We start from the raw sequence: 25,356 nt of genomic DNA on the forward strand, positions 1-25,356 counted from the left end.
GGCCACACATTAGTGTTTACTAAGGCCTTGAGGTGGTTCTGACGTGGGAACCCCCATAGGAAGTGGTTCTATTTGTAGAGGCTGCCCTGGTTGTCAGCAGAGGTCATTGGGCGGGGGTGCAGCTGGTGAGGCTGGTGTCAGGGCTTGAGCAGCTGGGACCAGCCAAGACCAGGCTGTGGCCGAGGGAGCACTGGGCACCCACCTAGGGAAGCAAAACAATGGTTGTTTTGTTTTCCCCTCTTAGCTTCCGCTGTTAGAAAACCCAACATGGGCCCCATATGATAGTGCATTGGCAAAGATCAGTTTCCCATCTGTAGAATGGGCACAGCCACCCTGGCTCGGATAGCTCAAGGCGGATGGAAGGACCCCAGCAGAGCTGCCTAGGGCGGGGGACAGGGCTTGGGCCCAGCTCCGGTCTGTGCTGGGGAATGCAGGGAGAGGCTCCAAAACCAGAAGAGAAAGTGGGAGCCTGGTACGAGCCTCAGGGTGTCCCAAGGGTCAGCCAAGCATCCAGGGGTTCCAGGAAGAGCCTCGGCCCCAGGAGGAAAGTCCCGTTCCGGCGATCCTAGAGGGCTCTCTGGGCAGACACAGGGCTGCCTCCAGACCTTCCCGTTTCGACAGTTGCCTGAACTACCCTCTGTGCTCTGTGGGGTTTGCCCAAGCACCTATGGCTGGGAATGGGCGTAAGAACAGAATGACAAGGTTTTAGCTTAAAAACGAAGCATCACAGAAGTCCTGTGCTCGCTCGTTGTCCACAGAGACAAGGGCCCAACATGGGCGAGGGGCCCAAGCTCCCTGGTTCCTGCACTCAGCCCAGCAGCACAGGCTGGGGCATGGGGTGGTGTTGGTGGGGGCCGGGGGCGCAGCCCGGTCAGGCAGCAGAGCCCAGGACAAAGGCCCATAGTGCGCAGCTGGGACTCAGAGGCTCCAGACATTTCCTCGGGCCACACATGGTGTTTGGGAGTGGCCAGGGATGCACTCCCAAAGTAGGCCTGACCATCCACTCGAGCTCAGCACGAGTACACACTGCTGCTGTGCCCCGAACCCCCAACGATGAGGATGGTGCTATGGTGAGGACGGCCGGTCCCTGGTCATGGGAAGGGCAAGGGTGCCGTGCCCTGGGATGCGGGTGAGTTCCTGAGGAAGCCAGTGAACAGAAGGTCTGGGGAGCCTCTTACCTCTGCTCTCTGGCTGAGGCACTTGCCCCACTCATGTTCTGGATGGAAAAGGAGAACCAATATCTTTATGTCAGTGGCCCACGCATCGTCGTGGCAAAGCGCAGGTGGACATGCCATGCTAACCTGGACGTTCAAGGTGGCCCATCTCCTGCAGGCGTGTGTGTGTGTGTGTGTGTGTGTGTGTGTAAGAGTATCTACAAGAGAAAAAAATGCGTGTGAGACAAACAGTTGCAGCCTTATCTGGCTTCTCAGGGAGCCAGTGCCCCGGTGAGGAACCTACGAGAGACACCCACAGTGGGCTGGCTCGGCCCCTTGGGGGCACAGGTGCAGGGGTTACACTGGAAAGGAGGTTCTGAGACCGACTGGGCCCCCTAGGAAGTCAGCATCACCACCCCCACATCCCAGCTGCCTTCTTGGTTTCCTAGACGAGCCGTTTTACCAGAAGCTGATGTCATCAAGCGTCCCCTGCCCGGGGAGTGGCCACATGGTGCAAACGTCATCAGCACCATGCACCTTGGGGGATGGCTTTGGTGCGGAGTAGGAGGGCGACTGTGGCTTTGCTGGTGATTCGAAGGGAAACCAGAGGCTTCCAGCACAGAGCGTGGAGTCAGATCCTTCTACCCATCACAGCCCAGGCCTCTGGGCCACTTCCTAGACTGCCCGAGCCTCAGTTTCCCCACTGCTTAAATGGGGCTGGGGTGGTTTTTTTTTATTTTTATTTAACTTTTATTTATTTATGATAGTCACAGAGAGAGAGAGAGGCAGAGACACAGGCAGAGGGAGAAGCGAGAAGCAGGCTCCATGCACCAGGAGCCCGACGTGGGATTTGATCCCGGGTCTCCAGGATCGCGCCCTGGGCCAAAGGCAGGCGCTAAACTGCTGCGCCACCCAGGGATCCCTGGGGTGGTTATTCCAAGGCTTGGTATGAGGATTCATCACCTGAATGCACCATATCTGGCACATTTCGTGGCATTAGTGAACACATCCGCCTGCCTGGCCCCATATCGGCTGTAGAAGCTCCTGGAAGGGAAATCCAAGTTCTGGGAATGAGGAGCCCAGGAAGGCGGCACAGCGAGAGTGAGCTCTGGGAGGACGGCGAGTCCTCTGGGCCCGCTGCTCCAAGCACGTCCAGCACGGGGCCCACCGACACATACTCCGCAGAAGGGAAACCGCGGGCTTCCCGTTCTTCTTGGCCCCGCAGGTTGTTCCGAGAGGAGGGCTGAGATGCCCCCCACCTGGAATACTCAAGGACCACGCAGGACAAGGCGCCCCACTCATGGGCTCCTGTTCTCTCCCGTCCACTCAACCCCAGGACCGTAGCTCAGGCCGGAGTTTATGGAGGAGGACGGACCCCGAAACGGGGCTCCGGGCTGCTGGGCCTAAGCCTCGGCAGGGACCTGAGTGCCTACGGTCCCCACCGGTCATGAAATGCGATCTTGAGGGGGCACACACGTCACTCAGGGATCCTACAGCCTCTCTCGGAGCCCCCCGGCCTCTGGACATTAGCTTTGGTCGGGTGTGATGGGAGCATCCTGGGAGGGTGACCACAGACGGTTGGGTGTGATGGGAGCACCTGGGAGGGTGACCAGAGATGGCAGAAGAGTTAGGTGCTGAGGCTTGTGCGCGAGGCCGAGCTTGGTTCCATCCTGGCTGTGCACCCACACACACCCCCACCCCGGACTAGCGGTGTCGCCATGTACCACCGTCACTCAACCACTCTGAACCTCTGTTTCCTCCTCCCTGGGGTAAATTAGTAGGCCTGCCTTGTGATTTGCTCGGGATCTGTATGGGACGGGGCATAAAAGCTCTCCATATTAAAAAAAAAAAAAGCTCTCCATATACAATGAACACTCCAATATCAGTCGTAGGAGCTTCGGAAATTAGCTCCTTGAGTAGATACCAGCCATGATGTAAGGGCATGTGTGCACGCGCGTGTGTGTGTCTGTGTGCACGTGCACAGGGAAATGCACGGCACGTGGCTCCTGCCCTCAAGGGGGATCAGTGTCATGGGGGAAATATCCCTGGACTCTTTCATTCATTCTATTTTTTTTTAAGATTTTATTTATTTATTCATGAGAGACACAGAGAGAGGCAGAGACACAGGCAGAGGGAGAAGCAGGCTCCCTGCGGGGACCCTGATGTCAGACTCGATCCCAGGACCCTGGGATCACGCCCTGAGCCAAAGGCAGATACTCAACCACTGAATGAATAGGTGCCCCTCATTCATTCTATTAACGGATGCTTCTTGACACCTGCTATGCGATAGGATTTGAGGCCAGGCACCCCTTCTACAGCTCCCAGCCCAGATGATTGTCCAGCTACTCCTTGATTACCTCCACTGATGGTGCACTCACTATCAAACAACTGAGTCCCCTCCATTAGAAAATTCTCCTTCGTGTACAGTAGTGGGAAAAGCATGAACCCCACAGATTTGGGATTGTGTCCAAATTCTATCACATACGACATGTTGACCATGAACAAGCCCCTTCGCCCATCTATAAAGTGGAGCTCATAATACGAACCAACGGGCAGTGGGCAGGACGCAGGATGGGCCACGGTAACCGAGATCCAGCTCAAGACTGGTGCCTGGTGGTTACGCCCGAGCTACAGTCTGCAACGGAATGAACTGGCTAGAACAAGCTAGAAGTTGTAGCCATGATCTCATTCAGCGCTTGCTCCAGAACCTTGGCGGGTGGGGTATGTAGCAGCAGGAACACCACTTCACGACAGAGAAAACCAAGGCTCAGAAAGTGAACTTCCAGGGTCACTTGGACAGTAGGTGGCGACGACTACACTTGACACGGTGTGATGTTTCTAAACCACAAATCTGCCCCGAGATCGTTCTGCTAAAATCCTTCAACGAATGATCACCGCAGACCCCAGCCCAAAGCCTGAGACCCAGGGCTCAGGGCATTCCGGGCCCTCTCTGACCTATCTGCCAACGGCCTCAGTGCAGCCTATTCCAGCCTCCAGCTCCTCCCACCTCTGGCCTGCACCCTGCACCAGCCCACCACGATCCTCCCCTGCCCCCAGACACAAGCACATGTGCCCTGCTCATGGACTTTGCACCTGCTGGTCCCTCCGCTTGTGCCCTTCCTCGCTGCCCTAATCCTGCTCGCCCTTCACTATTCTATTCCTCCCACAGCACCCTCCTGAGAAGCCTTCTCCAGTCCCAGCAGACATGGCCACCCCTCCTTTGTGCTCCTACAGGTTGGCTTCATTTCCCCACTGTACGCCCCCCCCCCCACTGCCTGCCCAGCACCTAGTAAAGCACCTGGCACAAAGGGAGAGCTGATTAGAGGTGTGTTGAGGGACCCGGTGAACAAACGGAAGGGGCTGCATGAATGTGCGGCACCATCCTTATAGCCCTGGTCACACTGAGTCACGACTACGATGCTCACGAGGCCTGTTGGTTGCATCTCCTGCACCTTTGCTTCCTCCAAACCTTTCACAAAGCCTGGCACGGGGTAGGGGTTCACTAAGCATCTGTCCATAGAATGCATGAAAGAGTTGAGGCGCATCTCTCCAACTACACTTGTCCGCCCCTGAGGGCACCCCTCTGCTTCCCCGCATGCGCACACACACAGAGAATTCGCCATCAGAAATAAGCTGCAGTCCTATCCCTCGTGGCGACAACGCAGGCCAAGGCAGCGAGGATTCAAGGGTCTCCCGTCAAGCCCAGGAATCCCTGGCGCCCCCTGCACCAGCCCCCACTGCCTTCTTCTCTGGGCGGAGGTCTAGGAGGCTTCCCACCAGCAGGTGGCGGCAACAGCAAGGGCCGGGCTCCGCTGACCGCCCAGAGCCGGTTCCTGGCTGCCCCAGCTCCCCCTAAGGAGCTCCCAGAAGGTGCTGGAAAGGAGGCTTCCTTCTGGGGAGCTTTAACTTGGAGACCCCAGGATAGATGGTGACCACGGTGTCCCTGCCAGGTTGGCTGGTTACAGTCCATCCCAGCTCAGCTCAAAGGGCCCAACCCCAAGAACCCTGTGCTGAGCCCTGTGGGGGTGGAGGAGGACCCCCCCCACACACACACACACAAAGAAATGCAAAGGACAAGTCATGCTTTGGAGAACCTGCCATGTGCCCGGCCTGCTAGTGTGTCCACACATGGAGCCCATCACCCTCCCCACAGCTTCTAGAGGGGAACATTATTGCAGCCCTATCACAGATGGGGATATCGAGGCCCAGCAAGGTTAGGAGGCTTGTCTAAGGCCACACAGAAGGAACACACCGCTGACTGTCTCAGGTCCCATGTTCCTTTTTTTTTTTTTTTTACACTCAAATTTAATCTGAGCTGAGAGGAGAGGTTCCAGGATGGGAGGTCCCGAGTACCAAGTGACACCATACATAGCCCCTTGGAGTCAGTAATCCCCCTGTAGCCATTCCACCAAGAAACACTTAGAGTCCTGGTGGGGGCTAGGGGCCGTGTGTCAGGCCCACAGACAGAAGTAAGGCCTCCACAGTTCACAGTGTAGAGGAGAGGGAGCCCCTCTAACACAGCCTGGGGCAGGCATGGGAGGCTTCCTGGAGGACAGGGCTTTTTTTTTATTTCCTCTGCCAAGAATATATATATATATATATGCACTGAGGGCCCGGGGACTGGTCAGAGACAATCCATGGGTGCTCAGGAAACTCTGAGCCTTCTAGTGTCACAGAATGACGAGGAAAGTTCTCTCCACAGAGTCAGAAAGAGGTGTGCATGAGTGTGTGCATCGGGCTGGTTTTATTAAGGGCCTAGGGTTTTGTTGTGTTGCATTGTATATCTGAGGAAAAGTGAGCAGGGCAGGAAGCTCATGCCCCAGGTGAACATGGGCCAGCACTGCCAACCTCCAGAGCTCTTGGGTCCCTACCAGCTGGGCTTTGCAAACCACGTCACCCATGGCCAATGGAGGGGACCACAGGCATGATTCCCTTGGCCAGCCTGGGTCTCTGACTCCAGCCTCGCAGAGAAGCCCCCAGTGAGGAGACGGTAAGGCGGGAAGGAGGGGAGAGGCCCCCATGCTGTGGGCCAGACACTGTGGGCCCCCGCCCCAGCCCCGTCCTCATCCCCATGGGCTGCATTAGTCTCCCGAAGGTCTGATTGCCAAGTGTGCAGAATGTGACCAGCACATGCCAGGTGCTCTCAGGGCAGCAGCCAGGAGTATGTGCTCCGGGGGTGGGAGGGTTGGGGAGGTCTCTAAGGTGCAGCCTGAGTGGCCCTGCCCAGATGAAGGGAAGCGGGAAGGACATTTTGGCCACAGAGAATCTCACGCCAGAAATCCTGCGGTAAGAAAGATGTGGGCAATGATGGATCCCTGAAACCAAGCCCAGAGATGACAAAAGCTTCAAATCAAGGTTTGCCTGTTTGATTTTCAAGGGCCTTTCATTTGTTAAATCAGTATTTACGGTGCATATCATGTGCCAGACTTATAACCGAGAGCCCAAGGACTCCAACCCCTCAACCTGGATCATGCCTCCTGGCCGCTGGTCCTCACTGCCAAGTGTGCAGGGGTGGACTCCACTCCCCTTGAGACACAGGGATTCCTGTGCTGACTTTCAGGGAGCTCCAGGGGCTCCCCCGGGATGCCCAGCCCCCTGTGTAATTTTTGCATTGTGATTTAAAATGTCTGTCTCTCCCATAAGCTGTGGGTTCTCCAAAATCAGAGAATTTTTAAACTCCTTGTCAAATGCCTAGAACCTGAGAGAGACTCTGAGCTAGCCCAGCCATCGTTTGTTGTGCAGCTCACAGAGGGCGAAGGTAACGGGTGTAGAAATGAGAGTTAGGAGAGTCGTCCGTGTTGAGGTCCTGACACATATTGTGTCATCCTGGACGTGTCCCTCTGCCTCCTTGGGTCTCAGTTTCCTCCTCAGACAAAAGGGAAGAAGAATCAGCATATGTCAGCATGTGTCATTCCAAGGATCAAATGCAGATCTCTGAGCTCCGCCAAGCAGGGCTTCTCAGGTTCGAGATGGAGGAGGTGGCTCCTCCTTGGGCCCTCAAGAAGCCCTGGCCCCACCTCTGCTGACCTTGGAATTCTGGAGTCTCGGTCGAGAAGCCCTGGACAGGATGCTCCCCAGCAGGGATCACACTGTGGATGAGTCAGTGGCTGGAAGCGGGCTGCACACTCCCTGTCCTCAGGCAATTCCATTTCTCCGGAGCAAAGAGCGAGGGTCCAGGATAGGGGTTCAGGGAGGCAGCCAGACAGGGTGGGAAGGTGACTGGCTCCCAGAGATACAGGTGGCTTGAAACTCCTAAACTCACAGACACCCCAGATCAGCCTCCCATTCTGTCTACCTGTTCCTCCATGCAGGGATGGCTCTTTAGGCCCAACTCCCCTTTACAGGGTCAGGGAGAGCCGGTGGCAGGGGGCTCTGAGGTTGTATACCTGCCACCGCCCCACCGCAGCCTTTCCTGGGGCTCAGAGGAGATATAATAAGAACAATGGCAAAAATAATGATGATGATGATGATGATGATGATGATAATAATAGGTCAGCTGGCTAAAACTCCTGTCAAATATGAATCACCTGGCTCTGCAAGCTCCCGAGGACCTGGAGTGAAGAGGGTGGCTCTTTGGGCCGCAGAGGAAAGGGGATGGGATACAAACCACACCTCGAAACATGACTCATCAGGAGATATTTGCTGCACAAAACCTCAGCTCCCGCATCTGTGAAATGGGACCACCTCGGTGCCCTCCCAGGTTGTGGGATGTTCCAGGACAGAAGGAAACACACATGAGGCCTAGTGTGGCCAGGGATCTGACAGAGAATCTGGGCCCCGCCACCTCCAGCAGGGGGACTGGGGAAATTGGCTTATCTTATCTGACCTCCTGGCTCCTTGGTCCTTTTTACTGAAGAGAAAGGAGATGTCCAGCTATCAAAAACATGGTAGGAAAACAAGTTCATGTCTACCTCTAACACCAGGAAGATGAGAAGGTGATTGCCAGCCCTCTTTGGGCTTTGAAACCCCTGCCTGGCAGCACTTTATCTCTGCTGTTCCCCCACAGGCCTTCTCTCCAGCCCCCACGGCCATGGCCTTCACCCCCGTGCCACTGGAGGATACGTCTTCACGCCCCCAATTCTGCAAGTGGCCGTGTGAGTGCCCGCCGTCCCCACCCCGCTGCCCGCTGGGGGTCAGCCTCATCACAGACGGCTGTGAATGCTGTAAAATGTGTGCTCAGCAGCTGGGGGACAACTGCACAGAGGCAGCCATCTGTGACCCCCACCGGGGCCTCTACTGCGACTACAGTGGGGACCGCCCGAGGTACGCAATAGGAGTGTGTGCACGTAAGTGAGACCCTCCCTACCTTCTGGCCAGCCCCCGCACCTCCAGCTCCAGCCCTCACCCATAGCCCTTCCCCTGGCCGGTCTCCTGCCTCTCCCCTACTCCAGTCCATGATTACAGGTCAGAAGCTGAGACCTTCCCGAAGAGGGAGGGATACCTACATTCTTCTTGCCTCCAGAGCCTGGCTTCCTGCTCTCTTCTCCATCCTGGAGGCATATCCATGGTTGACTGGGGAAAAGGGACTGGGGAAAGACCTAAGCACGGATTCATTCTAAGCGTGGATGCCTATGCCTTTCAAGGGCACCAAAACTCATTGAACTCCAGATATTTTAGTAATATTCTAAATTTAAATAAAATAGTTTTTTTTAATCCAGTAACCTTAAAAGAATAAAATCAGAAGGCTACAATCATCCCTTCCTACACACCTATGTTCTTTTAGTTACCACAGACACTTTTTTTAGCCCTTTCTTCTCGTAGTTATCACTGTATAATATATGTCTTCTAATATAACTTGATTGGCTTAAAATATCAATTTTATCTATCAATATTCCTATATGACAGCTGATGACCTAACTCCTCAATACCACTGGACACATCACCTAACTTGCAATATTATTTTCATAATTTTTTGTTATACAATAATCAGTACTTAAAATATTATGACTATGCAAATGATGTTACTGAAACATCAGATAGTATATTTGAATTTTCTTTCTTATGAAGCTTTTTGTTTTTCCAAGGGTTCCAATTGCCTTTGCTTTTTCTTTACTCTTAGTCTTTATAATATCCTCATGCTTGGGGGGGACAACTATTGTTATTGTTTCTTTGCTCTTCAAGAGCCTTATCATGTCCTTTTTTTGTTCCCAGAGACTTCCTTTCAGGAGTTTTCTGATCTCGTGTTTCTATCTGGAATGGTAGTCACTTTGCTTGACTCGTCCAAGCATTTACCCAAAATACATGACCCAGCATGATAAAGAGAGGTAACTAGACATCATGACACAGTAACCCAACTCCTGAAAAAGTACACAAAGCCTCATAAACCCAGCAACGCCTTTCATCCCCTAGGGCTGAGACAAGACTTCTCCATAACTATGACTCCATATGCACCCAATGACATGTTCACACAAAGCATCGTCTCTTATCCTCAGCTGACCTATTATGTCTCCTGAGGTGGGTGGTTGATGAGGGTTATGACCATAATTCCAAGTCAGACAATCCTACCTGTGTCTCACAGTTAATCATAAGCACTTTTCTGCTCTTTAATCATTGATTCATGCTTCAGCTTTCCTACCAAGTCTGTCTTTAGCTTTCCATGTAACCACCCTTGATTCTGCCATCCATCTATTTTTTCCCTTTTATTCAGACTCACTATTAGCCCCACAAAAGAATGTGCTCAAAGAGAACTTGCCTCACCACCGGCATAGAGTCCTCTGATGTGTTGGTGAAAAGTGTTATCCTTGAGCCCCACCCCAGACTCACTGAGGAAAATTCTCTAGAAGTGAAGGTGGGTATCTACACCTTTAACAAGCTTCCCAGGTGATTCTCATGCACACACCCAGGTTTGAGACTGACTGCATACATATATATGCAGTCATATAATCTCTCTCCATACCCAGGTGACGAAATCCGGCTGAGACTTCCTACGCTAGAATCCCTTTGTTATATAAGACTGTCTCATCATTTCTTTCCCCTTTTACAGCTGTTCTTCAAGGCCATTAAAAAGGTAACTCAGTTCACTGTGATCATACTAGTTAATCTCTAAAGCTATACTGACATCTTACTATGTGCCTGGCACCATGTCTTTATAGATCTTCTCTCATGAACCCAGAGATTGGGCAGGCCCTGACACTACCTCTCCTGCCTGCCCTTCTCCCACCAAAGGCCTGGGAAACCACCTTCCCAATCCATCTACACCCCATATCTCTTTGTATCTCGGGTCCTGCTTTCACTCACCACAGCCTCTTAGCTTCCCCTCACCATGAGCCTTTGTGTATTCCCTTTCCTTTTTTTTTTTTTTTTAAGATTTTATTTATTTATTGATGAGAGACACAGAAGGAGAGAGAGGCAGAGACACAGGCAGAGGGAGAAGCAGGCTCCATGCAGGGAGCCTGACGTGGGACTCAATCCCAGGTCTCTGGGATCAGGCCCTAGGCTGAAGGTGGCACTAAACCGCTGAGCCACTCAGGCTGCCCCCTTTCCTTTTATCTGGAAAGAAATCTGGTCCACAGACGTTAATAGGTATTACACTTGCCGATGGTTCCCTGGTCACATAGATTTGCAGACCCTGGAATAAACGAAGTTAAGCAAGTATATAGAACTTCTGCGAGATTTTATATTTTCACGTCCACCGTAAAATTCCAAAATGGGAGATATCACAAGAAGCTCTTATTTCTGAGACTTATTTGCACAGGGAATTGTTTTGTTCAGGCAGATTTTTACCACTCAACCACCCCACGACACATGTGCACACTCACAGATACACACATCGCATGCATATGTGCGTACACACATACACACAAACACACAACTCACTGGTGTCCTACCAAACATCTTCCTAGAAATGCTGCCAGGGTATCTGGGTTCATGAGACCCTAAGGCAAGAAAGAGGAGAGACTAGGGTCTGATGGCCATAGAGAGGAAGGCACCTTGGGTCCAGCAGGGGAAAGGGAAAGAAGAGACCCTCTTTAGACAGTCTTGTGGCAAATGGTCAACTCAACTACTGGATATTCCCCCAAGAAAGGTTAAACCTGTCCTTGAAGATGGGTATGTAATGAGGCCAAGACAAGACAGGTCATAAAAATGAGCAGCCACAACCCTGGCACACGTAACTCAGGGAAAGGTGGAACTATGGCAAATTAGTGAATGCAAGCTTTGGCTACCAGAGGTCCTGGGCGCCAGCCACCATGGCCAAGCAGAAAAGTGAGCTTGGTCTTGTCCATTCTGCTCAGTTTTCAAGAGAATCTAAAAGTCCAGATTTGAGTATGATTTGTAAAATGTTGGCAACATGTTCCAAGAATGTATTTCAAAACATTCTGTGGGCCAAGCTAAATACTTCTATGGGCAGAGAGTGACCTCTGAATTACACTCTTTGGCTATTTTGGTTGTACAAACATTACTCTGCATTTAATACAGCTGGGCCAGGCCTGGGAGCAGTGTGGTTTGCTGGAAGGATCGTGCAATTTACAGGCAGACAAACCTGGGTTTTGAATGCTGGCTCTGCCATTTGCTGGCTACGTGACCTTGGGCACATCACTTAAGGAGCATGATCAAACCAACCCCAAGCAGTTGTAGAGAATAAACAAGGGACCGCATTAACGACTCTAATGTGACCGGCTGTTCTGGGTCATTGTTTTACTTGCTTTGTTTTAACTTTCCCTTGTAGAAATTATCTCAGCTTTGTCCACGGTCATCCTCAGAGGAGGAGGCCAATCTCCTGCCAGACTCAGACTCCCCATTGTGAAAGGGAGGGAGTAGACAGGTCATGTATGGTCTTTGGCACTAGACAATCTAAGTTCGAATCCCAGTACCATAACTAACTAATAGGGTGGCCTTGGGCAAGCTACTTAACCTTTTAAGTGTCAGTTTTGTCATCAAGGAAAATGTGGCAAATAATATCTACTTCTTTGGGTGTTTGGGATGCCAAGAACCTGATGTGGGAGCCTAATACAGATGAGAGCTTACCTCCCATCCATCCATCCATCCATCCATCCATCCATCCATCCATCCTTCCATCCACTGACTCATTCACACAGTTATAAATAGGTGTGTGACAATGCAACAGTTGGGCTATAAGAAGGCTATGATCCACTCTCATAGCTTCTACACAGCTGATAGCCCATTGGGAGGTGAGTGAGGCAAGTGAGGATCTGGATGGTGGAGCTGAGGAGTTGAGTTCCTACAGATCCTTCAGGTAGAGGAAGTTTGAGATCAGATTGGAGATGGTGAACTTCACCAGGAGCCAGTCCTTCCATTCGTTGGAAAGTGAATAAGGAAGGGATGTTAGACTCTGCTGCGGGCCCAGCCATCGTGCATATCATATGCCCGACTCTCACTCTAGCCTGTGGTGGCCAGGCTGCTCAGAGCCACTAGCACCACCACCATTCCCCCAACCTGCCCCAAACTCCCAGGAGACTGGGAGTAGGTTTCAGAAGCAGCGGTTGTCACTGCTGCAAACTAGATTCACCTGGGGAACTTTAAAAAATATCAAAGGCCAAAAAAAATAATAGTAACAAAAATACCAAGTCCTGGGTCCAGTCCCATATCCTGGGGCACAGTGCAGGCACCAGGATTTTTGAAAGCTCCCCACGTAGTGCCACTGTGCCCAAGAACTCCCAGGCACCCAGTACCACCTTGTCCATCCAGAGTTCCCCCACACAGGGGCAGAGAGGCACCAGGCTTCAGCACACTCTCATCTCCTCCTCCATCAGCATGCACATGCACACACATGCACGCACGCGTGCTCACACCTTCCCAGAGCAAGGGCGCGGTCAGGGGGTGACTCACGACAAAAGGATGAGTGATTCACCCAGTGCTTCCTCTGCTTTGTTTTGGTTTGGTTTGGTTTGTTTTTCTCCAATTTCCCCTCCTTTACTGGTGTCTGGTGGAAGGAAATGGGCTGTGGAGTGAGATCCCCCGGGAGTGAGGTGCAGCTCTATCATTCACCAGCTGGGTGACCTTGAGCTAATGAATCACTCGACCTCCCTTGCTGCCAAATGGGGAAAATAAAACTCTCCTCGTGAAGTCACTGGGAGAACTGAATGAGATAACATATCAGATGGTGCCTGGCACAAGATCAGATGGCCAGTGAGCGGTAGCGCCTTTCCTTTCTGCGCCTCCTCCCTGCACGATCACCTCCCAGGAAAAACAGCGGTCATGCCAACATTCCCAGAGGCTGAGACTCTGCGTCCAGCTATGTCGCCTTCGGCACGTGACTTAACTCCGCTGAGACTCAGTTTTGCTATATGTGAAAATGGGATGGTGTTTCCCTATAGGATGAAATCAGCAATGCATGGAAGTCTGGCACGCAGCAGGTCAGGTGACCAAAAACAGTGACAGCGCTTAGAGACCCCTCACTTCTGTTAGATACTGGGATTATTATTATCAATGCTGGCAAATCCAGGAGAGACGCTGGAGCTATCAGCAGACTGTGGATTCCGAACTAGCCCTCCTCGGGTGGGCACCCTTGCTGCCTGGGAGCTCTCTGCCTATGCTTCCAGACAGTCCTCAAGGCAGGACATGGCACCCAGGAGTCAGCTCTGGTCAGGCCCAGCAGCCTCAGATCCCTCCTGTGACTCCCTGATCTCATGTCTGATGAAGACCTCTTGAGGCCACTCACCCCAAAACCAGTTCCCTTGAGGACAGAGCAGCCATCTCTTCCCTGCCAGGGCTCAGGTCATAGAATGCAGAGTCGCTCCTGACTCCTCTCCTCTGCTTCCCACGTCCCATCAGGCAGCCGTTCTTTCCAAACATACCCAGAAGCTGAGCCCTCCTCAGGGTTCCTGGGCCCTCTAGGCTCCAAGCATGGCCACCTCTCGCCTGCATTAGGGGGTGGCCTCCTGACACTGTCTAACCCCCTGTTCTGTGCAGCATGTCATATGCTCTAGGGAAGCATGATTCCTATAGTTGAATCAACAGTTACTTGTTGAGCCCACACTGTGGGTCTGGGTGCCAACAGCTTTGCGCCTTCCTCTGAGCCACCAAGGAAGCCCTCTCTCACCTCATCTCCCATCGCCCCCCAACCTCCCAGGCCTGCTCCCACCTGGGCCTTTATACCCACAGCCCCTCTCTGCCTGGAAGATCCCCCTCCTCACCACCCAACACCAGTGCTAGCTAACCTCCTCACCTCCTTCCGCCTTGGCTGAAGTGGCATCAGCTGGGTGAGGTGCCCGCCTTAATCACCAACTGGCCCCCACTCCCGGCAGCCCCTCCTCTTTGTGGTTCTCCTTGGCACTGGTATCCTTCACCACTCTATGATCTGTTCATCTTTCCTCTGCCCCACTCCCCCACAATGGAAGCTCCATGAGGGCATAGTTTTGTCTATCTTGTCCACCACTGAATCTCCAGTGCCTAGAACCTTCCATAAATATATGTACCGAATGAATGGAATCTTTGTTCCTAAGTATTCTGATTGCTTTTATGCTGGGCCTCTCAGAACCATGGCCCTGGGGGTATCTGTCAGTACTGAGCTCTGTGCCATGTGCCGGGGGTAGGACAAGACTAGTGGCTTGAACACGCTTTATCTTCTCACCCCTGCCAGTCTGGGCCTGGGGGTCACTTGATGGGTGGTGGCTGAGCTCTACCCTACACTCCCACACTGCCCACGCTCAAGTCTCCCCACACTCCCAGAGGCTGGCTGGGCCCTGCTTGGTCCTGCCTGCACCCCTGTGCCCCACGGTGGGTGCTTCCAGGGTCTGGGCCAGGTCCAGAGGTGGGAGGTGTCCCTGTGCGGGCACCGTGTCCCTGGCCCTGACCCGAGCGGCGCGTGTGTTTGCAGAGGTGGTCGGCGTGGGCTGCGTCCTGGACGGGGTGCGCTACACCAATGGCCAGTCCTTCCAGCCCAACTGCAAGTACAACTGCACGTGTGTGGACGGTGCGGTGGGCTGCACACCCCTGTGCCTGCGTGCACGCCCTCCGCGCCTCTGGTGCCATCGCCCCCGGAGAGTGAGCATCCCTGGCCGCTGCTGCCAGCAGTGGGTGTGCGACCACGATGCCAGGAGGCCACGCAAGACAGCACAGCGCCACACTGGTGCTCTCGGTGGGTGTGGGGGATGGGGTGGAGAGGGGGGAGGGCAGGGCCTTGACCCCCTGTGATTGCCTCATAGGATGAGTCCCAGCCCCCAGACCACCACCGCCTAGCTGGTGACCTTGGCAAAGCTACCTGCCCTAAGGGACCCTATTTCTCCATCTACTCCAACTGTTCTATGAGGTCTTCCCAACACAAAATGAGGAAGAGCTTTATAAAGAACAAAGCCAGATACGTGGGATTCATTGTTATCCTACTTAAGGGATTAGGCAGTGGGGGAGGGGTGGGGAGATGCCAGAAGGGTGAATGTGCAGGTCGCAGAGGAGGGGAAGCAAGGTGCAAGGTGGGAGAGGGAATAGGTGCTTTCCTCCTTACTGTGGAGGATAGGTGGACAGGTGAGGCTATATCCAGGTAAACCAGGCCAGACGAAGCCCTGGAAAGGGAGGACAGGGACAGGCCCATTTGTTTTACCACCACTTACTGGAGTAGCCCAACACCAGCCACTTAGGAGATACCAAATCAGTGCTCGTCATATTGATGGATAGGCAGATGGATGGATGGATGGATGGATAGATGGATAGATGGATAGATGGATGATGGATGGGCAGGTGAATGGATGGGCAGATAGATGGATGAGTGGATAGGGATGTGCAGGTGAATGGATGGATGGATGAATGGATGGATGATGGACGGGCAAATGAATGGTTGGTGGATGGATGGATGGATGGATGGATGGATGGATGGATGGATGGGCAGATGAATGGGTGGACAAATGGATGGATAAGTGGATGGATGGATGGGTGGGTGGGTGGTTGGGCCATGAGGATCTGATCTAGGGAAGTGGCAGTGGAGGTGACAAGGAAGGGACAGATGCTAGAGGCACTGGATGAGGAGTAAAACTGAGGTCATAGCATTAATCCACTGCATAGAGTAAAGGAGAGAAAAGGGTAGACAGTGATTCCCAGGGCTCATCATGACCTGGGAGAGAAAACAAGAGGAGCACAAGATGGGGGTGAAGGACATCTGCATTGTTTGAAACAGGTTGAGTTTGAGGTCAGGGCCCCTGCCCCGGCATCACTCAGAGGAGCATCCAATGGGAAAGCATTGGAGGGGGAGGTGGGTCAGAGAGAAGTCTGGAAGTCATGCACCTGGGGCTGCTGATGGTGAGTAGGATGGCCCAGGGATGATAGGTAGAGTGCAACAGAGTTCTGGGAGGGCTAACATTTGAGGGGTAATAGAGACAGAAGGTGGGGAATGGAAGAGGAAAACCAGGAGCAATGAGGATAGTTCTAGAAGGAAAGTGGACATGAAAGAGTAAAGAGATAGCAATGGAGTTTGGGAGTTCTAAGGGTACTGGTAATTTTTTTTTTTAATTATAAGTGTGTGAGATTGCTCAGGGAGACCCTGTAGAGCAGTGTTTCTCGGCCTTGGTATAGGCAACATCTCAAACCAGAGAAGACTCTGTGGGGAGGGCTGCCCTGTGCATCGTGGGGTGTTTAGCAGCACCCCTGGCCTTTACCTACTTAGATGCCAGTGGCATCTGCCCTCCAAGTAGTAACAACCCAAAATACCTCCAGATGTTGCCATTTGTACCCTGGGGGAACAAAATCACCGGGAGGAGAGCCACAAGTATGGCCCTGGAGACACCACCATTTAAGGTGAGGGAGAGAAAAAAGCTGAGAAAGATGAATCCAAGAGGCAGGATGGCAGCAGGAGAAAGAGGTTGTGCAGAAGCCAAGTGAAGAAGTGTTTCAGGAAAGGAAGGGGTGCAAGGAGACCTGCCCCCAGGCTCTGTGTACGCAGTGGGTCTGCCCAGGCCAGGGAGGAGGGTGGTCCTGCCCCTCCCCACAGTTCAGGGGTGCACAGCCTCTCCAGAGGCACTTGGGTGGCCCCCAGGGGCTGAGCCGGCCCCATGAAGAAGCAATCCCGTGTCCACGGAGGGGGTGGCAAGGAAAGCTCTGTCCCCAAGGCAGCAGGTCCACCACACCCCCCAACTGGCAAAGCCACTCGAGGGTCACGGGGGATGGGGCAGTGACTGTCCTCAGATTGTACTTGGCCCAGTGACCCCATTCTGACCCAGTACAAGCAGAGCCCCCACCTGCGAGTGGGCGACCCAGAAACCAAAGCCCTTTTATCCTCCTAGGCAAATCCCTCCCTCCTCCAGGCTCACACCGCCCCCCCCCCCCCCCCCCCCCGCCAGCTCATCCCAGCCCCGCTCTCCTCTGCCCTGTTTTCTCCTCTCAGAGCTGCCCTCTCCCACCCACTCATTTCGGCCTTCACCTACCCCTGTTCCCTGCACACCTGCTAACTTGGGGGCGCAGGTGATCCAGCGCTGACCCATCCCCTTCCGTCCTCCTTTGGATTCTATTAGGTGTCTCTTCTTTCCTACTTTACTCTTTCCTCCTCTCTGCCCCTCCCCCATTACTTCCCTGCCCCCCCTTCCTTCTCCCCTGCCCTACCATCTGTTTTTCCTCCTCTCCCTCTTCCTTTCTCTGTCTCCCAGGTGCGCCTGCCGGCCTGCCTGCCTGCGTGCATGTGTGCATGTGTGTCAGGGTAGGCCTGGCGTCCTGTTTGGATCCTTCCCTTAGGTGTCTTGTGCCATCTTTCTGTGGGATCTGTCCCTTGTCTTACTGGCTTTTTACCTGCCTCTATCTGTAGCTCCATCCATGTTTCCATTACTCAGAGAATACTTGAGCACTCGCCACATTCTAGAAGCTGGGACATGTATAGTAATAGAATCATCCAAGACTTGGTGCTTAGTTGACGGTCAAAAAACCATGCAAGGCCCGAGGACTTACTAAACACCAGGGATGGCTTGCGGCTTTCATGTGCGTGAACCCATCTCTTCCGTCCACAGCCTTCAGAGGGAGATGCTCTTGCCAACCCCCCCTTGCAGGTGGGAAGACTGAGGCATGGAGCTGGGGGCTATTGGAAGTTGCCCAGCTACTAAATGGTGGTGCTCAGAGTTGAACCCAGGCAACATGACCCTAAAGCTTGTGTGTGTCCTTAACCATCAAGCCCTCAGCATCACCCAGGTTAGGTATCAGGTACTAGAGTATAGACACTCCCTCGGATTTTCTCCAAATAAACTTGAGCTCTACAGGGGCAGGGACAGTACCTTCCCCTCTTCAAATCCTAGCACCTTTGCAGATGCCTGTTATATACTCAATAAACAGGTCCTTTCATTGTCACACCAGCCGTGGAAGACAGATGTTTCGTTCCAGCGAGGACACTGAGGCCCAGGAGGGAGTTATCTGGAACCATACAGCTTATAGGTGGTCGAGCAGGATTTTCACTCTGGTCCACCTGTCTGTAAAGATGGTCTTTCCTCTGGAGAAGTAGAGGCCTCCTCTCCCTGGGGAACCCATGCTGCTTAGAAGCTAACCTGCCCTTTTGGGGATGGGGACAGCCCACCTGCCTCCTATTGGGGCTTCAGGATCCCTGACCCTGTGTGTGCTGAAGGTGGGGAAGAAAGTGGCTGACAGTGGCTGGAAACTCACGGGGAGTCTGGTCCCTATCCACAGCGGCCACAGGTGAGGTGGAGCCCTGGCATAGGAACTGCATCGCCTACACGAGCCCCTGGAGCCCCTGCTCCACCACTTGCGGCCTGGGGGTCTCTACGCGCATCTCCAACGCCAACAGCCGGTGCTGGCCTGAGCAAGAGAGCCGCCTCTGCAACCTGCGGCCCTGTGACGTGGACATCCGTCTACACATCAAGGTCAGTCTGCCTTCCGGGGTGGGGTAGGCATGTTGGACTTACCGACGGATGGGCCCAGCTTGAAACCTGGTCCCTGAATGTCCCTGTTGGGGCCATTTGTAAAATGGGACGAAGCGCTCTCCTGTGGTGATGCTGAGGGACCCCCCCGCTGACTGTCACCCCCGTCTGCTCCTGTCCCCATCCACACCCACAGGTACAGAGGTCACAGATGCGCTGGCCAGTCGGGGAGCTTTAAATAGGGCTCAGGACAGCTGGGGTCCAATGCCCGACTGCCGCTGACTGCACTGGACGGTGGCCAATCTCCACATCTCTGAGCCCCAGGCCCCCCATCGGTAAAACGTGGGCTGGGTCTCAGACATCTCCTCCAGCTTCGGAGAGTCCAAGATCATAAAACAGAGGATCCAGCATATCGTAGTCAGAGATGGGTCCGAGTTGCCTGTCTCAAGGCCCCCTTGCTTCTGTCTCGGGACCGGTCATATGCTTTGCACAGAAAAGAAAAGACAAACTCAGTGCTGACTCCATTTTTGGAGCACTGATGGTTTCTTGGGGTTGCTGAGGAGAGGGGTGCCTGGTAGACAAGACAGCTCAGCTTCCCATGAGTCTTCCTCGCTTGCTGTCCCCTGCCCCTTCTCCGAGTATCTCTGTCCCAGCCAACTGGATCCTTCCATCTCCTCCTTCTCCTTCTTCCCTTCTCTCTTCGGCTCCCTCTCTGATCAGTGACCTCTGCTGTGCTGGCCCTCTTGGTGCTTGGTGCAGATGTAAGAGCATGGATGGAAAAGTCCCCAGCAGTGGGAAAAATAGGAGCAAAAGGGTCCTAAGCCGGGTGAATGACTGGGACACACGAGGTAGATGTGGGTCTACCTCAAAGCCAACTCAAGTCCTGGCTGTTGGCCTATGCTTCCCACTCCAATGTTGGGTTTGTTTTCATGAACCTGAGCTGGCTCCTCAAACTGTTTGAGCCTCAGGCCCCATGTAGCCTGGATCTGCTCTACCCCCAGTGCTGGTGGCACCGGTACATAGTAGAGCCATTTGAGCAATGGGTTTAGTGAGTGCCTACTGGGTACCAGGCACAGAAAGATTGTAGAGTTGCAGAAAGGGCCTTGCTCTTGATGGGCCTGTATCCTCCTGGAGAGACAGAGCTAGCTCTACAGAATGCACTCTGATTGAACAAGTTGCATGAGGAGGGTGAGTGTGAGAGGTTTTGGGGTGAGGGGAGGTGGAGAAGGAGGAGCAGGTTAGGGAAGGCACATCTCCCAATCATGGAGCCCCGTCATGGCTGTGCCACTCACTAGTTGGGACGCTTGGTGGACTGGAGAAGCCACCCAGGCATCTGTGTTGGTAAGACTGGGACAGAGGCCTGGGCATTGTCAAGGCAGAAAATGTAGGCAAGAGGACATTGCGGGGTGCGAGGAACCACCTAGGCAGAGCAGTGCCCTGTGAGGTCTGCAGTTACTCCTTTGTAGTGTGGCTGGGGGGCACCGCGTTTGGGGAGCTCCCTCCGAGCTTGAAGATGCCGCGGCCCTGAAGGAAAGTTGGGGTGTCTCGCATGGTAAGTGTAAAGGGATAATTGAAGGCTTGGATGGAGGGGAGGTGGCTGTTCACCCTCTGAGCATCCCAACTGAAACCTCCTCTGCCACAGGAAGGGAAGAAGTGTTTGGCCGTGTACCAGCCAGAGGCACCCATGAACTTCACCCTCGCCGGCTGCAGCAGCACGCGCTCCTACCGGCCGAAGTACTGCGGGGTCTGCACGGACGACAGGTGCTGCATCCCCTACAAGTCCAAGACCATCGATGTCTCCTTCCAGTGTCCCGATGGGCCCGGCTTCTCGCGCCAGATCCTGTGGATTAATGCTTGCTTTTGCAACCTGAGTTGTAGGAATCCCAACGATATCTTTGCTGACTTAGAATCCTACCCGGACTTCTCAGAAATTGCCGATTAGGCAGGCACAAAACACAGGGGGTGGGGCCTGGCCCAGCGTTTGCAAAGCAGCCAGTCCTCCGAGGCCCACCGCTGAGCCTTCTCTGTCCACTTTCCACTGACTTCAACCATTCTGATCCAGATCCTTGGCCCCCTGTCCTGTCTCCAACCCCCCGAATGACCCATTACGGTGCTGCTGGGGCCCAGACTATAAGGCCCCACCTTAGCAGCATTCTGCATATGTTCCAGAGAAAGTGCTTGTCTCCAGCTGCTCTGGACAAAACCCACGCCTGTCCAAGTCACTGGAAATCCTGCTGGATGTCGCCTGAGTCCCGAGGAGCAGAATCAGCTAGGCCTTTAGTATCACTCATTCGCGTTCTAGATGCCAAACCACAAGACTCTTCGGCTCCATTCGGAAGGACATATGGGATCTAGGATACTGGAACAGTCTGGGCCGTGCCAAGGGGCACGTTAATCGACAGTTCTGACCACAGCACACCCAAGCATCTCTGATTCCAAGGATCTGTGCACCCTAAGGTCACCAAATATTTGCCAAGTGATGTGAATGGTTGCCTGGTTTTGATTTTTGGCAGAAAATTGTGTTCATTAGCCCAGGCTTCGTGGTTCATCCCTGCACTATAAAGGGTACAAATTGAGTTCGTTCCGCTCACAAATGCAATTTGATAACTTTCATTCTTATTCATGGGAAAAGCTTCCCGTCAATACTCCAGGGTCAGAGCAGGGTCAGCCAAATTTCAGAAGAAGTGAGGGACCCTAGCATGGGTCTGCTGCTGGCCAACAGGGCACCCGGCCACTGGCCAGCTCTGCCGCTCATCCAGATCCTTCCCCTGTTTGGGGGTTCATGGGAGTTGATGAAGACCCTAGGATGGTCCATCTGACCCTGGAGCATGGCATCCAGGGACATTCCTCTGCTCTTACAGAGCTTTTGGAGACCCAGCTGTTGTCCAGGCCAGACCCACTAGAAATAACGAACCAGGTTGCAGGCTGTATGTGTGTCAAACCAAGAAGTGGATCCACTCGGCATCACCCTGGGACAGCAGGGTCGGGTCACATCCCAGGCCCAGGACACCTCGGACACTTTCTACAGACTTCGGGTCTGTCGACCCAGTCGACCCAGTTCTAGTGTGAAGACAGAGGCTCACCAGTTATTTAGAAACAGAAACATATTTAACAGGGATTAAAAGACAAAAGGGGTTGGAGCCTAAAAAGACCAGAAAGTTGTGATGAGTGGAAATGAGGTTATTATTTATCTTATTAGTAGCATATAAATATTTACTGTTGTAATTCTTTTATTTAGTACCTTTTGTGTACCAGACATCATTCTCAGTGCTTCACACGCATTAGCTCGTGGAGAAACGTTGCAATCATGTTGAAAAGCACCTGTTATTACTTCTGTTCTTACAAATGTGCGATGGAAGCTCAGAGCGGTATGGAGCCTTGACCAAAGCCACTCGGCTGGTGACCGGGCAAGTGGGGATTCTAACCCAAGTTGGGCTGACTTTCTAACCCACCGTATGGTCCCTACTCTTAGAGCTTCCAAACGTGTCAAGCAGGAAAATAATGTCGCACAACTGACTTTCCACTCTTGTTTGTCACTCTTTTTACTGTGTCTCTGGCTCTTTTCCCAAGAGAAGAGGATCTGACTTTCAGATAATTTAGGTGCGCCAGCATCCAGAAATATATGGGTTAGACAAAAACCCACAAATCTCCTGTGGATCCTCCCCTCCCTCACATCAGAAGCAGCTCTCATCGTGCATTTAAAAGATGATTTTTGTCTACCCACCCTGCAGATGAGAGATGCGTGGGCTCTTCCTGGGGGAATTCTGTGTGGTGTGCAAAGGGATTCTAGAATAGGACAAGAGGACTGGAAATGTGCCCTCCTGACTATATCCTCCCATGTGTCTGGCCCAGAACAAGGCATACAGTGGTGCTCAACATGCGTTTGATGAATAAAAGAAGCTGTGTATGGTTTCCTACTTTTACTCAGAGGCGCTCTTCTTCCAAAGATAGGTGCCAATCTAATTCCCATCAGCCAAGTCTGATTTTAAGTGCCATAGGGAATGAGACATTTAATATTTAAAGAAATGTATATTTTCATTGAAAAAAAATTCCTGTGTAAAGAGCATTCAGCCCAAGAATAGGCTCTTCTATAAGCCCGTGTGTGGATCTATGCTAGATTTCCTAGAAGTGAAATTACCTGAAGTCTATAAATGACGAGGACCAGATGACAGCTAACTGCATTTGATATTCAGCAGAAACCCAGGAGCTCCTGGGTTCTTACTGAGTTTGCATCCCAATTTGGAAGCATAGCTTCCAAGATCCTAGGAAGCTGGGTGGGAGGAATCTGGGATTACCCTGGGAGTGACTGGGCCGGGGTGGTCCCAGTTGGTATTCATTTTGAGAAACGGATCTGTCCTTTGCGGGGGAAGTCTTAGCTCCATGTTTTGAAGTCAAGGGGCAGGAGGTTTGGGACCAATATAAGGAAGATCTTTCTAGCAGCCACAATCACTCTGCAGTGGTGTGACTCTACTTCTGTAAAAGTTAAGAATAATAGTCACAAGGCAAAAATGTCCCTTTATTACTTTTTAAAAAGATTTTATTTATTTACTCATGAGAGACATAGGGAGGGAGGCAGAGACACAGGCAGAGGGAGAAGCAGGGTCCTCACAGGGAGCCCAATATGGGACTCCATCCAGGACCCCGGGACCACGCCTTGAGCCAAAGGCAGACACTTAACCTGCTGAGCCACCCAGGCGCCCCAAAAATGTCCCTTTATTGATTGGTGTCATCCTGTTTGCTAACTTTTAGACCATCTTATTATCATGACAACTGTGAATAAGCCTCTCATCCCCATTTTGTATGTGGAAAGCTTTGAGATTCGAAGAGGCTCAGAAATCAGCCCAAACAAGTCGGAGCCCAAATCCCAGCTTACTTCACTGGGCCTTGTTCTTGGGGAGGCCTCCAGGCAGAGCCTGAATGACCCCCAACAGAGTGTCTCCTTGGCAGAGGCACCAAGTAGATGAGATCGATGGTCTCCAGGCCTCTGTAACTCCATGTTCCCAGACGAGGGAAAGATATGCCAAAGATTTGTTAACCTTTGGTGAAGAAATTCACATTAGTGCTGAGAGTGAAATTTCTCTGGCGGGCTTAGATGGGGAGAGAGAGGAAACCCACATTCACCAAACCGCTGCTTCTTGTTGCACCTTTACCCTCAGCATTTTGGCAGCATCACTGAGTGCCAGGCCAGAGCTAGGTGCTTCACTGCTGTGCCTTATTTATTCCTCATAGCAAGCCTGTGAGATATGGCATTATAATCATTTCCCCGTTTTAGAGATAAGATCCTGGGGCTCGGTGATGTTATTTGCTCAGTGTCTTACCAGCTAGTGAACTGCAGACCAGGATTGCAAACCAGGGTCAGTCTTACGCCTGAGCCATCTTTCCTGACACTAAGCCCAGTCAACATGCCCCCCTCAATCAAAAGGTACAAGAGATGCTTTACTGACAACAAAACAATAACAATAACAATAAACTAACTGCAACGTTAATTTCAAAGTGATTCAGAGAGTGAGCAAAGAAGGCACATTTGAATGACATGATTGATATAATTTCATCAACATTGTACTGTGTTAGAGATAATGGGGAAGCAATGTAGCCTCTGACTATTATATCGAATTAGATCACTGATTTTTAAAAGACTTATTTTGATCCAAACTAACTGCAATAAGCCTGCACAGCTAGGACTCATGAATGGTCGGAATGGTCAACTGTGTGTCTCTGCACATATACGTATATGTGTGTGTGTGTGTGTGTGTGTGTGTGTCTATATCTACTTTCAGACTGTGACTTCCTATTTAAGTATTCCTACCGCCATTTTTGCAAGTGACTAAAAAATTACAAAAGAAGGAATGTCTTGGAATTTCCCAATAGAGGAAAAAGAGCACTTGGGCAATCTGTCGTGTTTTACAACATCCCTCATTTTTCTCATGATTTGTGTAGTGTGGACCATGTTTGTTCAATGTGAAGGATTATCATTGCTCAAATTCCCCGTTTATGCTTTTCTCCTTCAAGCAATAAATCATCAGCAAAATCACTCCCTGGATTTGGTGGATTTTCTCGCACATTCAGTCATGATGCGCAATGATGGGGCGTTGAGTATGTACAATCAATGTGCAGATGGTGGAAAGTAGGCCCTAGATATTTTACGTATGGTAACAAAAATAGCTAGAAGTGTGGAGATGAGCTCAGAAGTATGAATTCTGGGATTCACAGAAGATCGGCACTACAAGTGGGTCCAGGCTGGGAGACACCGCCCATAAATATAAAATGGAGACTTTAGCATTCATGCGTTTATTGGTTCATTCACTCACTGATTCAACACCTTCCTCCGTCTCCAGCTAGGTTGTGGGTACCTTGAGGTCAGGGAATATGACTGCATGCCCTGGGCCCAGCAGAGTGCGTGGCACGTGTCAGGGGCTGGATAAGCATCCGGCGATGGATAGGGTGAGTATTACCAGCTCCCT

At 52.2% G+C, this 25,356-nt stretch overlaps 1 protein-coding gene across 1 annotated transcript in view; it reads left to right on the plus strand.

The window, feature by feature from the left end:
- The window catches only part of CCN4 (cellular communication network factor 4), a 38,598-nt gene extending 13,672 nt beyond the window's left edge, over nt 1–24,926 (plus strand). Inside the window, exons 2-5 of the mRNA XM_077847323.1 lie at nt 8,161–8,440; nt 14,932–15,192; nt 18,705–18,898; nt 20,538–24,926. Of these exons, the coding sequence (XP_077703449.1) occupies nt 8,161–8,440; nt 14,932–15,192; nt 18,705–18,898; nt 20,538–20,837 (1,035 nt within the window). The 3' untranslated portion in view covers nt 20,838–24,926. The remainder of the gene's footprint in view (nt 1–8,160; nt 8,441–14,931; nt 15,193–18,704; nt 18,899–20,537) is intronic.
- Nucleotides 24,927–25,356: the final 430 nt, after the last annotated feature.

The sequence above is a fragment of the Canis aureus genome, chromosome 14 (assembly GCF_053574225.1).
Source record: "Canis aureus isolate CA01 chromosome 14, VMU_Caureus_v.1.0, whole genome shotgun sequence".
Taxonomy (NCBI): Eukaryota; Metazoa; Chordata; class Mammalia; order Carnivora; family Canidae; genus Canis; species Canis aureus.